At 39.9% G+C, this 16,811-nt stretch overlaps 1 protein-coding gene across 1 annotated transcript; it reads right to left on the bottom strand.

The window, feature by feature from the left end:
• Positions 1-1,970: 1,970 nt before the first annotated feature.
• On the bottom strand, positions 1,971-13,220 carry LOC117528722 (PIH1 domain-containing protein 1-like). The gene is made up of 8 exons (XM_034191359.1): positions 13,214-13,220; positions 13,040-13,101; positions 12,854-12,935; positions 12,438-12,534; positions 7,316-7,342; positions 6,933-7,011; positions 3,300-3,443; positions 1,971-2,121 (listed from the first exon to the last, which is right to left on the bottom strand). The coding sequence occupies exons 1-8, from the start codon at positions 13,218-13,220 to the stop codon at positions 2,086-2,088; spliced, it is 534 nt and encodes a 177-aa protein (XP_034047250.1). The 3' UTR covers positions 1,971-2,085.
• Positions 13,221-16,811: the final 3,591 nt, after the last annotated feature.

Genomic DNA, 16,811 nt, shown 5'->3' with positions numbered 1-16,811 from the left:
ATATTAACTTGACTATGTAATTTTCAAATATGATTAATTAAAAAAAAACAATCAACAAAAAGCCCAAATACCTCCCCTTAAAGATCAGGTCAGATCAGGTTTGGGAGCGTGCACTACCACTGCACGTCATATCATCCACCATATTACAGCACTGCCTTGGATCCTGAATGGCAATCAACCAGGCAGATGACCGGTCCATTTCCACCTCTTGAAAATAATCTATATGCTGCAGCCTGGTGAAATGTGAGCATCTCCTCATCTCCTTACCCTTCTCCAGCTGCTGGGGTCCTCGACACTGAGGCACCTGTCTGCTGGATCATACCCTGACAAACACACCACATGGCATATTCTAACCAATGTTCCCTCACCATGCAAGTGAAACTCCTCACCTGAGTTTGCCTAAGTAGCCGTCATTCCAGCTGTACCCAAGTATTTTCCGAAGAGACAAAGTATCAAAGACATCCAGTTGTCGTTGAAGGTTACTGGTGAACATCAAACTCTCACAAAACAGGAAGCACCAGAACATTAAACACTGGACCTTCATTCTCCTGCAAAGATATCTGTTCCGCCAAATACCTCTGTCCAGTGACCTCATGACTCAAAGCACTTCCCAGGATTTTCTCGATCTCAAAGTCAGAGGACTCAGTGACATGAATGTCTCTGCAAGTTTAACACTTTCACCCCTTACAGAAACACTTCTGATGGCCAAGTGCAGAAAGTCATTGAAAGCGTGGATCTTACTCTTGATCAAGGACAATCCCAAACCCAGGCACTCTGATTCCTCACTCAACTTCTTAAGTGCTGAACGTAGGGTATCCAAGGATCCCCCAAAGATCACAGCATTGTGACATTAAGGCCAATAAACTTTTCCCTCACCAATGAAGGTACATTAGCAATCAACGTTTGGACACTTTCCCTTTCAACTGAGAAGAGGAATATGGCTTGCAGTACTCATGGACACACATAGGGTGATGACAAAAACAGTTTTGGTTGAGGGTTATACCAAAATAATTGATTGTATTATGGAGATTTGCATCAGTTAGCCGTATTGGAAAGGCTCCAACTGCTACCATTGACACATCTGCATCTACTTCCAGCAGTAACCGCACCTGCACTCAATGTTCAGAGCCAAACAGATGCTTATAAACAGTAGAGGAGACAAAAAGGGGTGAGGCAGGAGGCCACAGACAGAGGGATGACCAGAAATAGACCGACTGCTTCACGCAGCTTCTTTTCCATGAAAGGGGAGGTTTCCATTTCAGCCAAAGAACCTCTTACAGGAAGAACTCTCCAACCGCGACCCACATCTACACCTCAAAGAGACTGACGAGTTTAGTTCCAACACATCACTGCTTCATCACTTTATTATTAATACACTGTTCATTCACAGGTGCAGTAACAACTTTGACAGTGATTTAAATCAATGAACTACAAAACATCTGTAGCTTCAAGAGGAGGAGACTGACCACAGAGGTTTCTACTACAATCCAAAAATGACTGTTTGTCTCGCACCAGGACAAAGATTCCAGACAGGCTTTCTGGGACGAACAGCAGCCCAAATCACAGAAATGACCAGGAACTGTTCAGCACTTTTGTCATTTATCATTTTACCAATGTGTTGAATCTATTAGCTGAAGAAAAATAAGAATGCAGTGAACTGGTTAACATTAGCGCACAGCTGACTATGAGACTGGAGCAGCTGTCCAGAATTCTAAATTTTGTCAGGCGCAGTGTGTCTGTCCTCAGTGCTGAGAGCTGGAGATCTGTTAGACATTCTGCTCGACAAACTGAGACCGTACTCAAAAGCCTTCAGATGATTTACAGAAGGAAAAAACTAAAACAAAACAGGCCTTCAAAACAAAAACATTCACTCTTTTGTGAGGCGTTCAAGGCCATAACATGAGTTCAGATGTAGAACAATCTTGATACATAAAGAAAAACTTTTTTTAAACAGCAGTCAATTTTTGCCATTTTCAAGAAGATTTTTTTATGACTTAAACAAGAGGTTTAACTTCATAAAATACAAAATCTTTATTAGTACAGCATTTGTTTTAAACAATAATAAATTAATAGACATTTGTTATTTTATGGTGAAACCACGGGCATGTTCACTGTGAGGATCTGAAACAGAGAGAGAGAGAGAGAATGTGAGATGAAGCCAGGGACAACGTGTACAATATGCTAAATCACTTCTCAATTAATGCAATACTGCCACAATGCACCTCTGTGTTCCTGCTGTGTCCTTTTAGTGCATTATTATCATGACAGTAGGGGTGCTAGGACCACCCCCTTTGCACCCACCACAGAACTAAACCAAACCAACCATTTTTTATCATTTATTTATGCATTTTGACAACATTGGGTTTAATTAATTTAATTTATGTCATTCATATGACACATGTCATTCACCGGGGCTGCTCCCACTTGCGTCGTGCGTCGTTATGACGGCGCCGCGTCGAAGCAACCTAGTGCTGAGACAATGCAGCTCAGCGTCACAACAGCGCGAGGGGCGCAAACGAAAATTAAACATGTTTAATTTTTTTTCCGTCCTCTGCTCGATGCAGAATTAAGTGGTTTCAGCGCAAGTCAGAGCAACAGGACGGTACTCAGCGTGGCTGGAAGCCACACACTCACAAGACGACGTTACCCGACGCCAATTTATGATTCCTGCTGTGTTCCACTGTTCCCGCAGTATAAATCATGCAGGATTGTTTTTATACCATGTACACAATGCAGTAAAACTACACGCTCAAAAAACAAAGAAAAAAATGCTAATTGCAGCAGCTGCTCCTCCTTGCTGCTCCTTTTCACAAAGGAGCAGAAGCAAACACTTTTAAACACTTTTGTGAGAAGACTCTCACAAAAGTGTTTAAATAAAATCCATAAGTCCTGCTCACAGACTGATTGCCAGAGACAGGAGATGTCCTCATCCAGTAAAAAGTCCGGACATCTCCAGTCCACTCACGGACGATTCGTTCACGCAAGCACATGTGAACTTAAAAAAAGAAAGAAAGAAAAAAAAAAACTGTCTGGCTGCAGGCAATTAGTTCCTTGTTCTCCGCTCAAACTCTCTCATCACAGTTAAAAAAAAAGGACAACAAAGGACATAAGTCCTGCTCTCAGACTAATTGCCAGAGACAGGACATGTCAACATCAAGTATAACTCCAGACATCTCCACATTTACTCAGGGACGGTTTGTTCATTAAGGTCATTACCAGCTATTGCTGGATGCATGATCATAAAAAGTGGCCAGCGTCTGTCAGTTGGTGTGTCTGAGCAGAGTATGCATGTCAAGTACCTGTGTGCTGGTATTGTACTGTGCGAAGCTGTTTTCCTGCTCAATGAGGAATGGGTGGAAGATGTCAAGATGGAAGAGTGAAGGCCGAGCCGTCAACACAAGCCGGTCTTCCCCTACGTCCAGAACCAGAGAACGAGAGGACGGCTGCACAGGACACAAGTTCACTCAAATGTAACTGTGCTACACTTTTAGATGGTGTCTTATACACAGGCACAGCAGAGAATAATCTGATGTAAGGAGAAAATGCAAAAAAGTCCAACATTCATGGTGGCCCAGAGAAGTCAAAACACCTCAATTAAGACAACATGAGCAAATGTAGAAACACTGACAAATACAAGGATGTACAGAGACAAAGATGTCTCTGTACATTGCTGCATTCATCTTTCCCTCAATCCTGACTAGTCTCCCAGATCCTGCTGCTGAAAAATATCCCCACAGTGTGATGCTGCCACCACCATGCTTCACTGTCGAGATGGTGTCCGGTTTCCTCCAAACATGACACCTGGCATTCATGCCAAAGAGTTCAATCTTTGTCTCATCAGACCAGAGAATTTTGTTTCTCATGGTCTGAAAGTCCTTCAGATGCCATGTAGACAGATGTGTATCTTTCCAAATCATGTCCAATCAACTGAATTTATCCCAGGTGGACTCCAATTAAGCTGTAGAAACATCTCAAGGATGATCAGTGGAAACAGGAAGCACATGAGCTCCATTCTAAGTTTCATGGCAAACGCTGTGAATACTTAGTACATGTGATTTCTTTTTTTTATTTTCAAGAAATGTGCAAAAATATAAATAAATAAATAAATTCACATTGTCATTATGGGGTATTGCATGTATAAGTTTGAGGAAAAAAAAATATTTTAATCCATTTTGGAATAAGGCTGTAGCATAACAAAATGTCCACAAAGTGAAGCATTGTGAATATTTTCCAAATGCACTGTACTGATAATTTTGCACTGGCCATTTTGTGGAACACAGGACATTGAGGTGTGGACAGATTTTGCAATTCTTATGGGTCAGAGTAATTTTTCATGTTTGTGTTGTATCAAAAGCTTGTGGAAGTCATTTAAAAATTTAAACAGCCAAAGGTAACAGCTTTGATTCCAGTACATTTTTTTTTAGCTAGCAACCACTCATGGCATGTACTCAGTAGTAGCTGAGTTGGAATTAAAAAAAAAAAGAAAAAGATTCATGCATATTGTTACCTTCATTTTTTTTTTTAGTTGAGCGGTGCATTCTTTTTTAGAGTGTATTGCATGTGACCAGCATGTGACCCTCACATACTTTTAAGTCAGTTATTTCACAGTTCGTCAGCTTTCAATCACATTGGCCTACAGTCAACATGATTATACAAGAAAGATGGCCATGATGAGTAACACTAAAGGCCCGTCACACCTTGACGATTTAGCCAGCGTATGTATGCCAATCGTATTAAAAACACTGGCATGAGTTCAATAAGTTAAGGTAAGTTTTTTATAAGTTAAGAGCACGTTGAAGCATGCTGAAACACGCTGAAGCTCGCTGATGCATGTTAAGCTGAGCTCCTCAAAAAATTGTGGGCATATTGAAAATTTTCAACGAGTGCCAGCGTGTGACTCATACGTCCCAGGGGACATAAGTTGTAGGTAAGTTATGCGATTGTTGACACACGTTTCTTTTAATTTACTCATACGTCTAAATCCATCCATTACTGCTATCCACTGATTGGCTGAAACCTGCGGTCCTCATGCAGACAGACTGTTTCATTCACACACGGAGTAAATACGACCTGTTCATTTCAGTCTAATTCACCATCACAGACGGACATGAATCCACACAAAGCTCCTGATTTTTGAAAATGACCTCTGAAAATACTTTAATTTGTGGCTGGAAACGTAGCATTTTAAAGCAAGTCCCTCGGTGGGTTTTCTGCTCCAGATGTGTTTTAGCTGTTGTCGTGCTCTGATCACACAGAAGCGCTGTGATGATTTAAATTTTTAAACCACTGTCGCTGTGGTGTGATCATCAGACAACTTGATCGATCGATCAGGGTGATCACACCTGACTAATGCGCTGTAACTCTTTTTAAAGTGTTGTCGCTGTTGGTGTGATAACTGACGACCTGACTGATCAGGTGTGGTCACGCCTGATTAATGCGCTTTTTAAACATTTAAAGCGTCGTCGCTGATCACCACACCGACAGATCACACAGCACTTCATTCTGCTCACAGCTGATCGCGGTCGACTTGTGCTTTAAAACTTTAAATCATCACAGCGCTTCATTATTCAGGTCTGTGATGACCTGATCAGGTTTGATCAGCAGACCTGATCAGAGATCAACGGCTCTTTAAACATTTAAAGAGACAGCATTTCATTCATTCACGGCAGCGTTTACCACAGCCAGTCCACTCATCAGCATTCTGTACACAGTGAAAATGGTCCACCAAGATAAAAAAATGAAAATAAAAAATAAAATAATGTTAAATTACTCTGTTTCTGACCCACACCACACCGTGCAGTACCGACCAGAACCACCGGGTTGAAATGGGGCCGTCGGCATATGCAGGATAAATCATCAAGGTGTGACAGCTGCACTGATTTATGAGACGTGTGCCAGCGTTGTTAATACGGTTGGCATACGCAGGCTAAATTGTCAAGGTGTGAAAGGGCCATAATAACAGGATGTAGATGGCAGGACATTGTGTGTCACTGACAAAGGTTAGCTTGGACGTAAATACCCTGCACATATCCTGACCGTAACCTAGCAGTGTTCAGAGCATTCGTTCCCATGTTTGCTAAAGTAGTGTGGGGTTTTGGAACAAAAAAAAATCTGAGTTTACCACTTACTCTGAGTTGACACATCAAGATACATGAGGAAATCTGCTCTGTGGAATAACCCCCCCCCCCCCCCCCCCCCCGGGTCAGCAGGGCTGAGCAAGTTCATTCATTTACTTTAATGATGACTTAATCTTAAGTTAACTATGTTTTCACATTTTAAATTTGTGACGCAATGAACAGTCAGTCAGTAAATGTTCTGTACAGAAACCACTTTTGTGTTGTTAGTTCTTCTGTTGTGTTGTGCCAATTTCAAACATATTTGCATGTGATGTGGGACTTTGCAGCAGAAATATTACTAAATTTAAGTGTTGCATGTGCTGTAGGTTATATTTGTTTGTGTTCTTTGTGTCTTCTCAATTTGTAAGATGTTTTTTGTTGAATTGATGCAGGGTTTTTTGACATTTGCTAGTGTCTTAATTTGGAAGTGTTGTGGTTTCTCCTGGTCACTTTCAAAACTGGATTTAACATTACAAACTGTTACCAAAAGTTAAGATATTAAAGAAAGTGTCATTGAAGAAAAAAGTAACAGACGTTTTCAGACTACGGAAAAAAAAATTATTACAGGAATACAGTCAAATACATGATTACACAAAGACAACAAATATGGAATAATAAAAGTAATAACCTACAACCTAGTTAAGCTAAAATAATTCTGGGTTAAAGGTAAAAGCTAGCTGCAAAATACAAATTTTTTGTATTTTATACTAAGTACTTTTCATTGTAAATTGGAATATGAATTGAAGCATCTTTGTTTTACTTTTAAATCATGCCTAATATTTTCACACTGTGGTGTACATGTGTCACAATTCTCACCACTCCAGGAAGCTTTATTTCTGCAACAAGGTACTCTGGGTCACCAGCAGGAGGCTCCACAAGCAAAGTAAACTCTGGTCTTGAGACAAAGAGGAGAAATAAACCACAGAAAAGAAAAAGTGAAACATGGGTCAGAGAGGACGGCTGAGCAAAGAAAAGCATACAGTGATGAGGAAGAAACAAAAAAGAAAACCCAGTGTGAAAGTGGAAAGAAGAGGTTTAAAAATGATGGCAAAAAAATGAAAAAGTACATAAACAGTATTGAAAGTTTGGCGAGACCGAGGCAAAGTAAGAACAGTCAGAAATATGTGTCCAACAAAATGTTGTATCTGATTCTGCACAAAGCCTCCAGCATTTATGTAAACTAAAAATGAAATATTTACCTCTTAGGCGTAACTGTGGATTCCACTCTGTAGCGAAAAAAAAACAAACTGTTTAAGAACTTCTGGCAGTTTCAACCATACATTGTTTGGTCTTTTTTTGAACAACTCTCATCTAAAACACTACATATGGTTTATAGTATTCCAAAAACTTTTTTCACTCACATACATACAAGCACACACTCATCTTCAGCCGCTTAGTCCAATTGAGGGTCACGGGGGGCTGGAGTCTATCCCAGCAGTCATAGAGCCTGAGGTGGGGCACACCCTGGACAGGACACCAGTGTGTCACAGGGCCACATACAGACAAACAAACACATTCACACCTGCACGCACACCTACGGACAATTTAAAGTTTCCAGTCCACCTAACCTGCATGTCTTTAGATGTGGGAGGAAGCCGGAGCACCCGGAGAGAACCCACGCAAACACGGGGAGAACATGCAAACTCCACACAGAAAGGCCACAGGTGGGAATCGAACCCATGACATTCTCGCTGTGAGGCACCAGTGCTAAAAACTAAGACACCGTGCTGCCTACAAGCACACAATTTATTAAAAATAATAATAAAAAAAAAAAAACCCTAAGAAATCACATGTACATAAGTATTCACAGTCTTTGCCATGAAGCTCAAAATTGAGCTCAGGTGCATCCTCTTTCCACTGATCATCCTTGAGATGTTTCTACAGTTTAATATGAGTCGACCTGGGGTAAATTCAGTTGGTTGGACATGATTTGGAAAGGCACACACGTATCTACATACAACCCCTGGCAAAAATTATGGAATCACTGGCCTCGAATGATGTTCATTCAGTTGTTTAATTTTGTAGAAAAAAAGCAGATCACAGACATGACACAAAACTAAAGTCATTTCATATGGCAACTTTCTGGCTTTAAGAAACACTATAAGAAATCAAGAAAAAAAGATTGTGGCAGTCAGTAACGGTTACTTTTTTAGACCAAGCAGAGGAAAAAAATATGGAATCACTCAATTCTGAGGAATAAATTAATGGAATCACCCTGTAATTTCCATCCCCAAAACTAACACCTGCATCAAATCACATCACATTAAGATCCGGACTATTTGCTGGTCATGACACTGACCCTATGTGCTTTTTGCAAGGAATGTTTTCACAGTTTTTGCTCTATGGCAAGATGCATTATCATCTTGAAAAAATGATTTAATCATCCCCAAACATCCTTTCAATTGTCCAAATATCAACGTAAACTTGTGCATTTATTGTTGATGTAATGAAAGCCATCTCCCCAGTGCCTTTACCTGACATGCAGCCCCATATCATCAATGACTGTGGAAATTTACATGTTCTCTTCAGGCAGTCATCTTTATAAATCTCATTGGAACGGCACCAAACAAAAGTTCAGCATCATCATCTTGCCCAATGCAGATTCGAGATTCATCACTGAATATGACTTTCATCCAGTCATCCACAGTCCACGATTGCTTTTCCTTAGCCCATTGTAACCTTGTTTTTTTCTGTTTAGGTGTTAATGATGGCTTTTGTTTAGCTTTTCTGTATGTAAATCCCATTTCCTTTAGGCGGTTTCTTACAGTTTCGGTCACAGACGTTGACTCCAGTTTCCTCCCATTCGTTCCTCATTTGTTTTGTTGTGCATTTTTCGATTTTTGAAACATATTGCTTTAAGTTTTCTGTCTTGACGCTTTGATGTCTTCCTTGGTCTACCAGTATGTTTGCCTTTAACAACCTTCCCATGTTGTTTGTATTTGGTCCAGAGTTTAGACACAGCTGACTGTGAACAACCAACATCTTTGCAACATTGCGTGATGATTTACCCTCTTTTAAGAGGTTGATAATCCTCTCCTTTGTTTCAATTGACATCTCTCGTGTTGGAGCCATGATTCATGTCAGTCCACTTGGTGCAACAGTTCTCCAAGGTGTGATCACTCCTTTTTAGATGCAGACTAACGAGCAGATCTGATATGATGCAGGTGTTAGTTTTGGGGATGAAAATTTACAGGTGATTCCATAATTTTTTTCCTCAGAATTGAGTGATTCCATATTTTTTTCTTCTGCTTGGTCTAAAAAAAGTAACCGTTACTGACTGCCACAATCTTTTTTTCTTGATTTCTTATTAGTGTTTCTTAAAGCCAGAAAGTTGCCATTTGAAATTATTTTAGTGTTTTGTGTCATGTCTGTGATCTGCTTTTTTTCTACAAATTAAACAACTGAATGAACATCCTCCGAGGCCGGTGATTCATAATTTTTGCCAGGGGTTGTATAAGGTCTCACAGTTGACAGTGCATGTCAGAGCGCAAACAAAGCACGAAGTCAAAGGAATTGACTGTAGACCTCTGAGACAGGATTGTCTTGAGGCACAAATCTGGGGAAGGGCACAGAAACATATCTGCTGCTTTGAAGGTCCCAATGAGCACAGTGGCCTCCATCATCCGTTGATGGAAGACTTTCAGATCCACCAGGACTCGTCCTAGAGCTGGCCACCCATCTAAACAGAGATTGGAGAGAAGGGCCTTAGTCAGGGAGGTGAACAGAACCTGATGGTCCCTCTGTCAGAGCTCCAGTATTCCTCTGTGGAGAGAGGTGAGAACCTTTCAGAAGGACAACCATCTCTGCAGACATCCACCAATCAGGCCTGTAAGGTTAGAGTGGTCAGACAGAAGGCACTTCTTAGTCAAAGGTACCTGGCAGCCCACCTGGAGTTTGCCAAAAGGCCCTGAGGACTCTCAGACCATGAGAAACAAAATTATCTGGACTGATGAGACAAAGATTGAACTCTTTGGCATGAATGACAGGGCGTCGTGGTTTGGAGAAAACCAGACACCATCCCTACAGTGAAGCATGGTGGTGGCAGCATCATGCTGTGGGGATGTTTTCAGTGGCAGAAATTAGGAGACTAGTCAGGATTCAGTGAAAGATGATGCAGCAATGGTACAGAGACATCCTGGATGAAAACCTGCTCCACAGCACTCTTGATCTCAAACTGGGGCGACGGTTCATCTTTCAGCAGGACAATGACCTTAAGCACACAGCCAAGATATCAATTAGTGGCTTCAGGACAACTCTGTGAATGTCTTTGAGTGGTCCAGCCAAAGCCCAGACCTGAATCCGATTGAATATCTCTGGAGAGATCTGAAAGTGGTTGTGCACCGACGCTCCCCATCCAACCTGATGGAGCTTGAAAGGTGATGTAAAGGGTAATGGCAAAACTGCCCAAAGATAGGTGCACCAAGTTTTCATCATATTCTTGAAGACTTGAGGCTGTAACTGCAAAGATGCATCAACAAACTATTTAGCAAATGCTGTGAATACTAATGTACATGTGATTTCTTAGTTTTTTATTTTTAATAACTTGAAAAAAAAAAAATTTCCATGTTGTCATTATGGGGTGTTGTGAGCACAATTTTCAATTTTGAGGGAAAAGTGAATTTACTCTATTCTGGAATAAGGCTGTAACAAAACAAATGTGGAAAAAGTGAAGTGCTGTGAGCTTGTTTCCAGAGTGGAAGGTTCCACACCCCTGCCCATTCTCCATGTAATGTGGAGTAGTGTCAGGAAGGGCATCAAGTGTAAAACCTATGCCAAATCACAATATGCAGGTCCATCTCGGATCTGGTGTGGTGACACTGAGTAAAACAAGGGAGAAGCTGAAGGGACTTACTTACATAATTATTCAACAAAACATGAATGCAACACTCATTTTCACTGCCATTGTTCATGAGTTTCAGTAAAAGATCTAAGATTTCTTGATACAGACAAAAGGTTTATTTTTCTCAAATTTGTTCACAAATTGTTAAAATCCATACTAGTGAGCACTTTACCTTTGGTCTTTGCCAACATAATCCACTCCCTGGCTAGTGTGACTTAGGTGCTGATTAAACAGCATGATTATTGCAAAGAGGGATCTTGAACTATAATAACAGGCCCATTAAAAAATGTGCAGTTGATCTTGAAAATGATCTTTAATAGGTAAAGATGTTAGTCCTAAGGCACCCCCCTGCCCCAACAAATCAACAAAATGGGTGCTTTTGGAAAGCTTAGGATGTCCACAATATGAAATTAAATGGTAATGGTAAAAAACTGGGACTCCGTATCAATTACCAGCGTTTTATTAACCTACCATCCAAAAATATTTGTCACGCCAGGACGCTAAACACAGAATGTTTACCAAAGGCAGCAGTTTTTACATACATGACACTTATTACATATCAGGAATCAGGCAAGGGTAAATGATATGAATTGTCTTAAAGGCATATAGTTTTCTGGAAGAATGTTTGACAAAACAGGCTTCCTTTTCCTGTTTTGTTTTCTGTTACTCTTTCTGGACCTTCATACCATGTTCATGTATATCAACAGAAAGAGCACAATTTCAGCTCTCATATGATATCTTTCATGGGTTCCTATGGCACATGATAGCAATGATAATGGTTTTTGTAGAATGCATATGTGTGGACGTTGATTTTTTTTACTAGCATGTCAAGATATCGATCCCATATGAAACATTTTATCATCCTTCAGAAAACACAAATGTTTCTAATAGCCACAAAATTAATCTGCTCCTACTCACAACACTGATAACTCCCCCATTATACTCAGCCAACCCTAATCACAACCAAACATTTTACAAAATAAACATATACAATGTACCATTTTTGAAAAGTGATACTTTGATACTTTCATACAAAAGTAACATGATACCATCAAATAAAATTCTTGAGTACACTGTGCTGTCACTTTCCATCACTGTATTATTCCACCGAACTCTGCCTAACGGCAAGAAATTCATCCATTGTGAGCAGTCCAAGGCACATCTGCGCAATAATCATATTCTGGATAAAGTGATGTGCTCACTAACACAGACTCCAGAGAAATAAGCATTTGTGTGCAAAGAAATGTTAGATCTTTTTTAAAGTGTATGAAAAATGGAAACAAAAGTGTTGCATTTATATTTCTGTTGAGTATATTAGCTTGAAACATTCATTTGATCACAGAATAATGAATACATTATAAACAAAACTATCTTGTCTTGGATTTGCTGGGGCATGAGTTTCAAAGTAAGATGTCTGAAACAACCTCACCAGTCTAACTTCTGTTAGCTATCTGTTCTTTTAGATGGCTGGACTGAAATACCGTGGCTGCAGCTCTTGAATCACTGGCCTGCTCTTTGTCCGAATGTTCTGCTCGCTAACAGAACCCAAGAACTTCCTGTTCTTCAACACCTTCCAGGCTGCAGTAAAACAGAAAAACACAAGAAAATAAATCCAAAACCCCCGGTGGGAAAAAAAAATGCTCTGAAACATGGTTGTGGCACAGATTTTTAAAAACTAATTAAAGGAAAGATGATTTATTTGCATGGATTAGCATCTGTCAGTACGGTATTTTTTTTCAGAAACATTGGTCACTGGGAGGGAACATGGAAAACTCATGTTTTTTTAATTTACTTTTTAAACTGTATTTTTGGTGATGCTGTAGCACTATCACACTGCATGCTTCCAGACCTGACACATCGTTACAGCTGTAGCACGTTTAACTGCATAAACACGTACCTCTGCTGAGCTCCAGATTGTATTTGTTCTCTAAACCCTCTAAGGACACCAGGATTACAAACTGCTGGAATAAGGGATCCTTCTACATGACACATGCAATCACAGGAGTTACTTCTAATTTTATGTTATATTTGTTTTCACTCATGGTTAAAAGTGCATAATTACCAAAAATGCAAAGATACATACTTGGCACTTCTGGAAGAAGTCTTGGTTGATGACCACATCATAAGCAGTGCAATTCTGAGAGCCTGTGAAGAGAGAGACAGCGATTTGAAATATGTTCATCAGTAAAGAGTTAAAAAACAGGATGAGCCTGAAACATAATGCATAAAGGAGAGAAAAATATGATGATCTGACAACCCGACATTTTGTTTCAATTACTGAACAATACAAGAACAATGCTTCCACTGTTTCACAACCACCTGACACAGACATGGAAAAATGTTCTCCACTTAAAGCCAAAATAAAGGACAAGAAACTGAAAAAAGTAGTTTGAGCACCAAAAAAAATGATTGGGAACAGATTTATGTGAGACTGGACAGCTGAATGACCAACATGAATACATCTTTACATCTAATACATCAAATACATCTAAGTTTCATTACAGTAGAAGTCTTTCAGAAAGCGCTGTAACTAGGTTAAGGATATGATTCCTTCTTTATGTTCTCCAATGCCATATACCAACACAGGGCAGAGTAGCTACCTAAACTCTGTGAGTGAGATAGATTATCTCGTCAATAGTTTTATATCCTCACTGAGGACAACTTTGGATGCTGTAGCTCCTCTGAAAAAGAGAGCCTTAAATCAGAAGTGCCTGACTCCGTGGTATAACTCACAAACTCGCAGCTTAAAGCAGATAACCCGTAAGTTGGAGAGGAAATGGCGTCTCACTAATTTAGAAGATCTTCACTTAGCCTGGAAAAAGAGTCTGTTGCTCTATAAAAAAGCCCTCCATAAAGCTAGGACATCTTACTACTCATCACTAATTGAAGAAAATGAGAACAACCCCAGGTTTCTTTTCAGCACTGTAGCCAGGCTGACAAAGAGTCAGGGCTCTATTGAGCCGAGTATTCCTTTAACTTTAACTAGTAATGACTTCATGACTTTCTTTGCTAATAAAATTTTAACTATTAGAGAAAAAATTACTTATAACCATCCCAAAGACATATTGTTCTCTTTGGCTGCTTTCAGTGATGCCGGTATTTGGTTAGACTCTTTCTCTCCGATTGTTCTGAGTTATTTACGTTAGTTACTTCCTCCAAACCATCAACATGTCTATTAGACCCCATTCCTACCAGGCTGCTCAAGGAAGCCCTACCATTAATTAATGCTTCGATCTTAAATATGATCAATCTGTCTTTATTAGTTGGCTATGTACCACAGGCTTTTAAGGTGGCAGTAATTAAACCATTACTTAAAAAGCCATCACTTGACCCAGCTATCTTAGCTAATTATAGGCCAATCTCCAACCTTCCTTTTCTCTCAAAAATTCTTGAAAGGGTAGTTGTAAAACAGCTAACTGATCATCTGCAGAGGAATGATCTATTTGAAGACTTTCAGTCAGGGTTTAGAATTCATCATAGTACAGAAACAGCATTAGTGAAGGTTACAAATGATCTTCTTATGGCCTCAGACAGCGGACTCATCTCTGTGCTTGTTCTGTTAGACCTCAGTGCTGCTTTTGATACTGTTGACCATAAAATTTTATTACAGAGATTAGAGCATGCCATAGGTATTAAAGGCACTGCGCTGCGGTGGTTTGAATCATATTTATCTAATAGATTACAATTTGTTCATGTAAATGGGGAATCTTCTTCACAGACTAAGGTTAATTATGGAGTTCCACAAGGTTCTGTGCTAGGACCAATTTTATTCACTTTATACATGCTTCCCTTAGGCAGTATTATTAGACAGCATTGCTTAAATTTTCATTGTTACGCAGATGATACCCAGCTTTATCTATCCATGAAGCCAGAGGGGACACATCAATTAGCTAAACTGCAGGATTGTCTTACAGACATAAAGACATGGATGACCTCTAATTTCCTGCTTTTAAACTCAGATAAAACTAAAGTTATTGTACTTGGCCCCACAAATCTTAGAAACATGGTGTCTAACCAGATCCTTACTCTGGATGGCATTACCCTGACCTCTAGTAATACTGTGAGAAATCTTGGAGTCATTTTTGATCAGGATATGTCATTCAATGCGCATATTAAACAAATATGTAGGACTGCTTTTTTGCATTTGCGCAATATCTCTAAAATTAGAAAGGTCTTGTCTCAGAGTGATGCTGAAAAACTAATTCATGCATTTATTTCCTCTAGGCTGGACTATTGTAATTCATTATTATCAGGTTGTCCTAAACGTTCCCTGAAAAGCCTTCAGTTAATTCAAAATGCTGCAGCTAGAGTACTGACAAGGACTAGAAGGGGAGAGCATATCTCACCCATATTGGCCTCTCTTCATTGGCTTCCCGTTAATTCTAGAATAGAATTTAAATTCTTCTTCTTACTTATAAGGTTTTGAATAATCAGGTCCCATCTTATCTTAGGGACCTCATAGTACCATATCACCCCAATAGAGCGCTTCGCTCTCAGACTGCAGGCTTACTTGTAGTTCCTAGGGTTTGTAAGAGTAGAATGGGAGGCAGAGCCTTCAGCTTTCAGGCTCCTCTCCTCTGGAACCAGCCATGATGCACTGAGTGTTTCTTTCTCTTTTTGCTCTGTATGCACCACTCTGCATTTAATCATTAGTGATTGATCTCTGCTGTCTTCCACAACATGTCTTTTTCCTGGTTCTCTCCCTCAGCCCCAACCAGTCCCAGCAGAAGACTGCCCATCCCTGAGCCTGGTTCTGCTGGAGGTTTCTTCCTGTTAAAAGGGAGTTTTTCCTTCCCACTGTCGTCAAGTGCTTGCTCACAGGGGGTCATTTTGACCGTTGGGGTTTTTCCGTAATTATTGTATGGCTTTGCCTTACAATATAAAGTGCCTTGGGGCAACTGTTTGTTGTGATTTGGCGCTATATAAATAAAATTGATTTGATTTGATCTTAGTACTGTATTTTCGGAGGACAAATTTATTTTTCCTTTCTTCCTTGATGGCGAGGAAGATCTCACCTTGATCAATTCCTAGATGGGATCATCTCCATCCAGGGTCCATCCATAGACAACTGTGCATGGATTTGTTTAATGTGGGAATGTCGATACACAATGACAAACACACGGTCCTCAACAAATCCTTAGTCTGGTCCGATGGCTGGGAATCCCAGACCGCCGGGGTCTGTGGACCTGATGCAGCCTTCATCCACCTTCACAACCATTTGGTTGCAAGACATCACCTCCTCAGCCTGATCTACTGCAACTAATATACCAAAAAACTATGTTTGTCATTAATAATAATTATAATAATTTATATAGGGCTTTCCCAGGAATCACAGCACTCAGAAAATAAACTCCAATAATAAAAGAATAAACACCAAAAATAAAAGTACACTACAATAACACATAAGAATCCCAAATTAACAAATTGATGACACAGCAAAAGATGCGACTTATATTTCGGTGCAGCTTATACTCTGGAAAATACGGTAAAAGCCTCAATATCAATTGTACAAGCATGTCTTTTAGGGATCAAAGAGGCCTTTTATTCCTTTAACTGAACAAAACCTGTGCTATGATTAACACGGTGTGACAGTCAGGTCTAGAAGCATTCAGACAGTGAGCATTTATCTGTACACCACCCACGATGAAGCTGAAATTAAACAATCAAAATGTGACTTCACTGAAAATTTCAGTTATTTTAATAATATCCACAGCATGAACTTGATGGAAATCAAGTCAGCGCATTAACAACAGTTATTCTTAATTAATAGAGCAGATGATCCAGTGGCATAGGAGTTGACCTGCTGACTGCTTCAAGTCCAGGCAGGATCACTTGAGGCCACCTGCTTGTGTTCC

Source organism: Thalassophryne amazonica, chromosome 16 (assembly GCF_902500255.1).
Source record: "Thalassophryne amazonica chromosome 16, fThaAma1.1, whole genome shotgun sequence".
In the NCBI taxonomy this organism is placed as follows: domain Eukaryota; kingdom Metazoa; phylum Chordata; class Actinopteri; order Batrachoidiformes; family Batrachoididae; genus Thalassophryne; species Thalassophryne amazonica.
This window is presented reverse-complemented; position numbering and strand designations above follow the sequence as displayed.

Bases quoted from the DNA above. Each gene is read 5' to 3' on its own strand.
- LOC117528722 (XM_034191359.1), bottom strand. The intron at 7,343-12,437 runs GTATTTCAGTCC...TTTTCGCTACAG, and splicing joins ATTCAAGAGCTGCAGCCACG to AGTGGAATCCACAGTTACGC. The intron at 2,122-3,299 runs GTACTTGACATG...TCTCTGTTTCAG, and splicing joins AGTACAATACCAGCACACAG to ATCCTCACAGTGAACATGCC.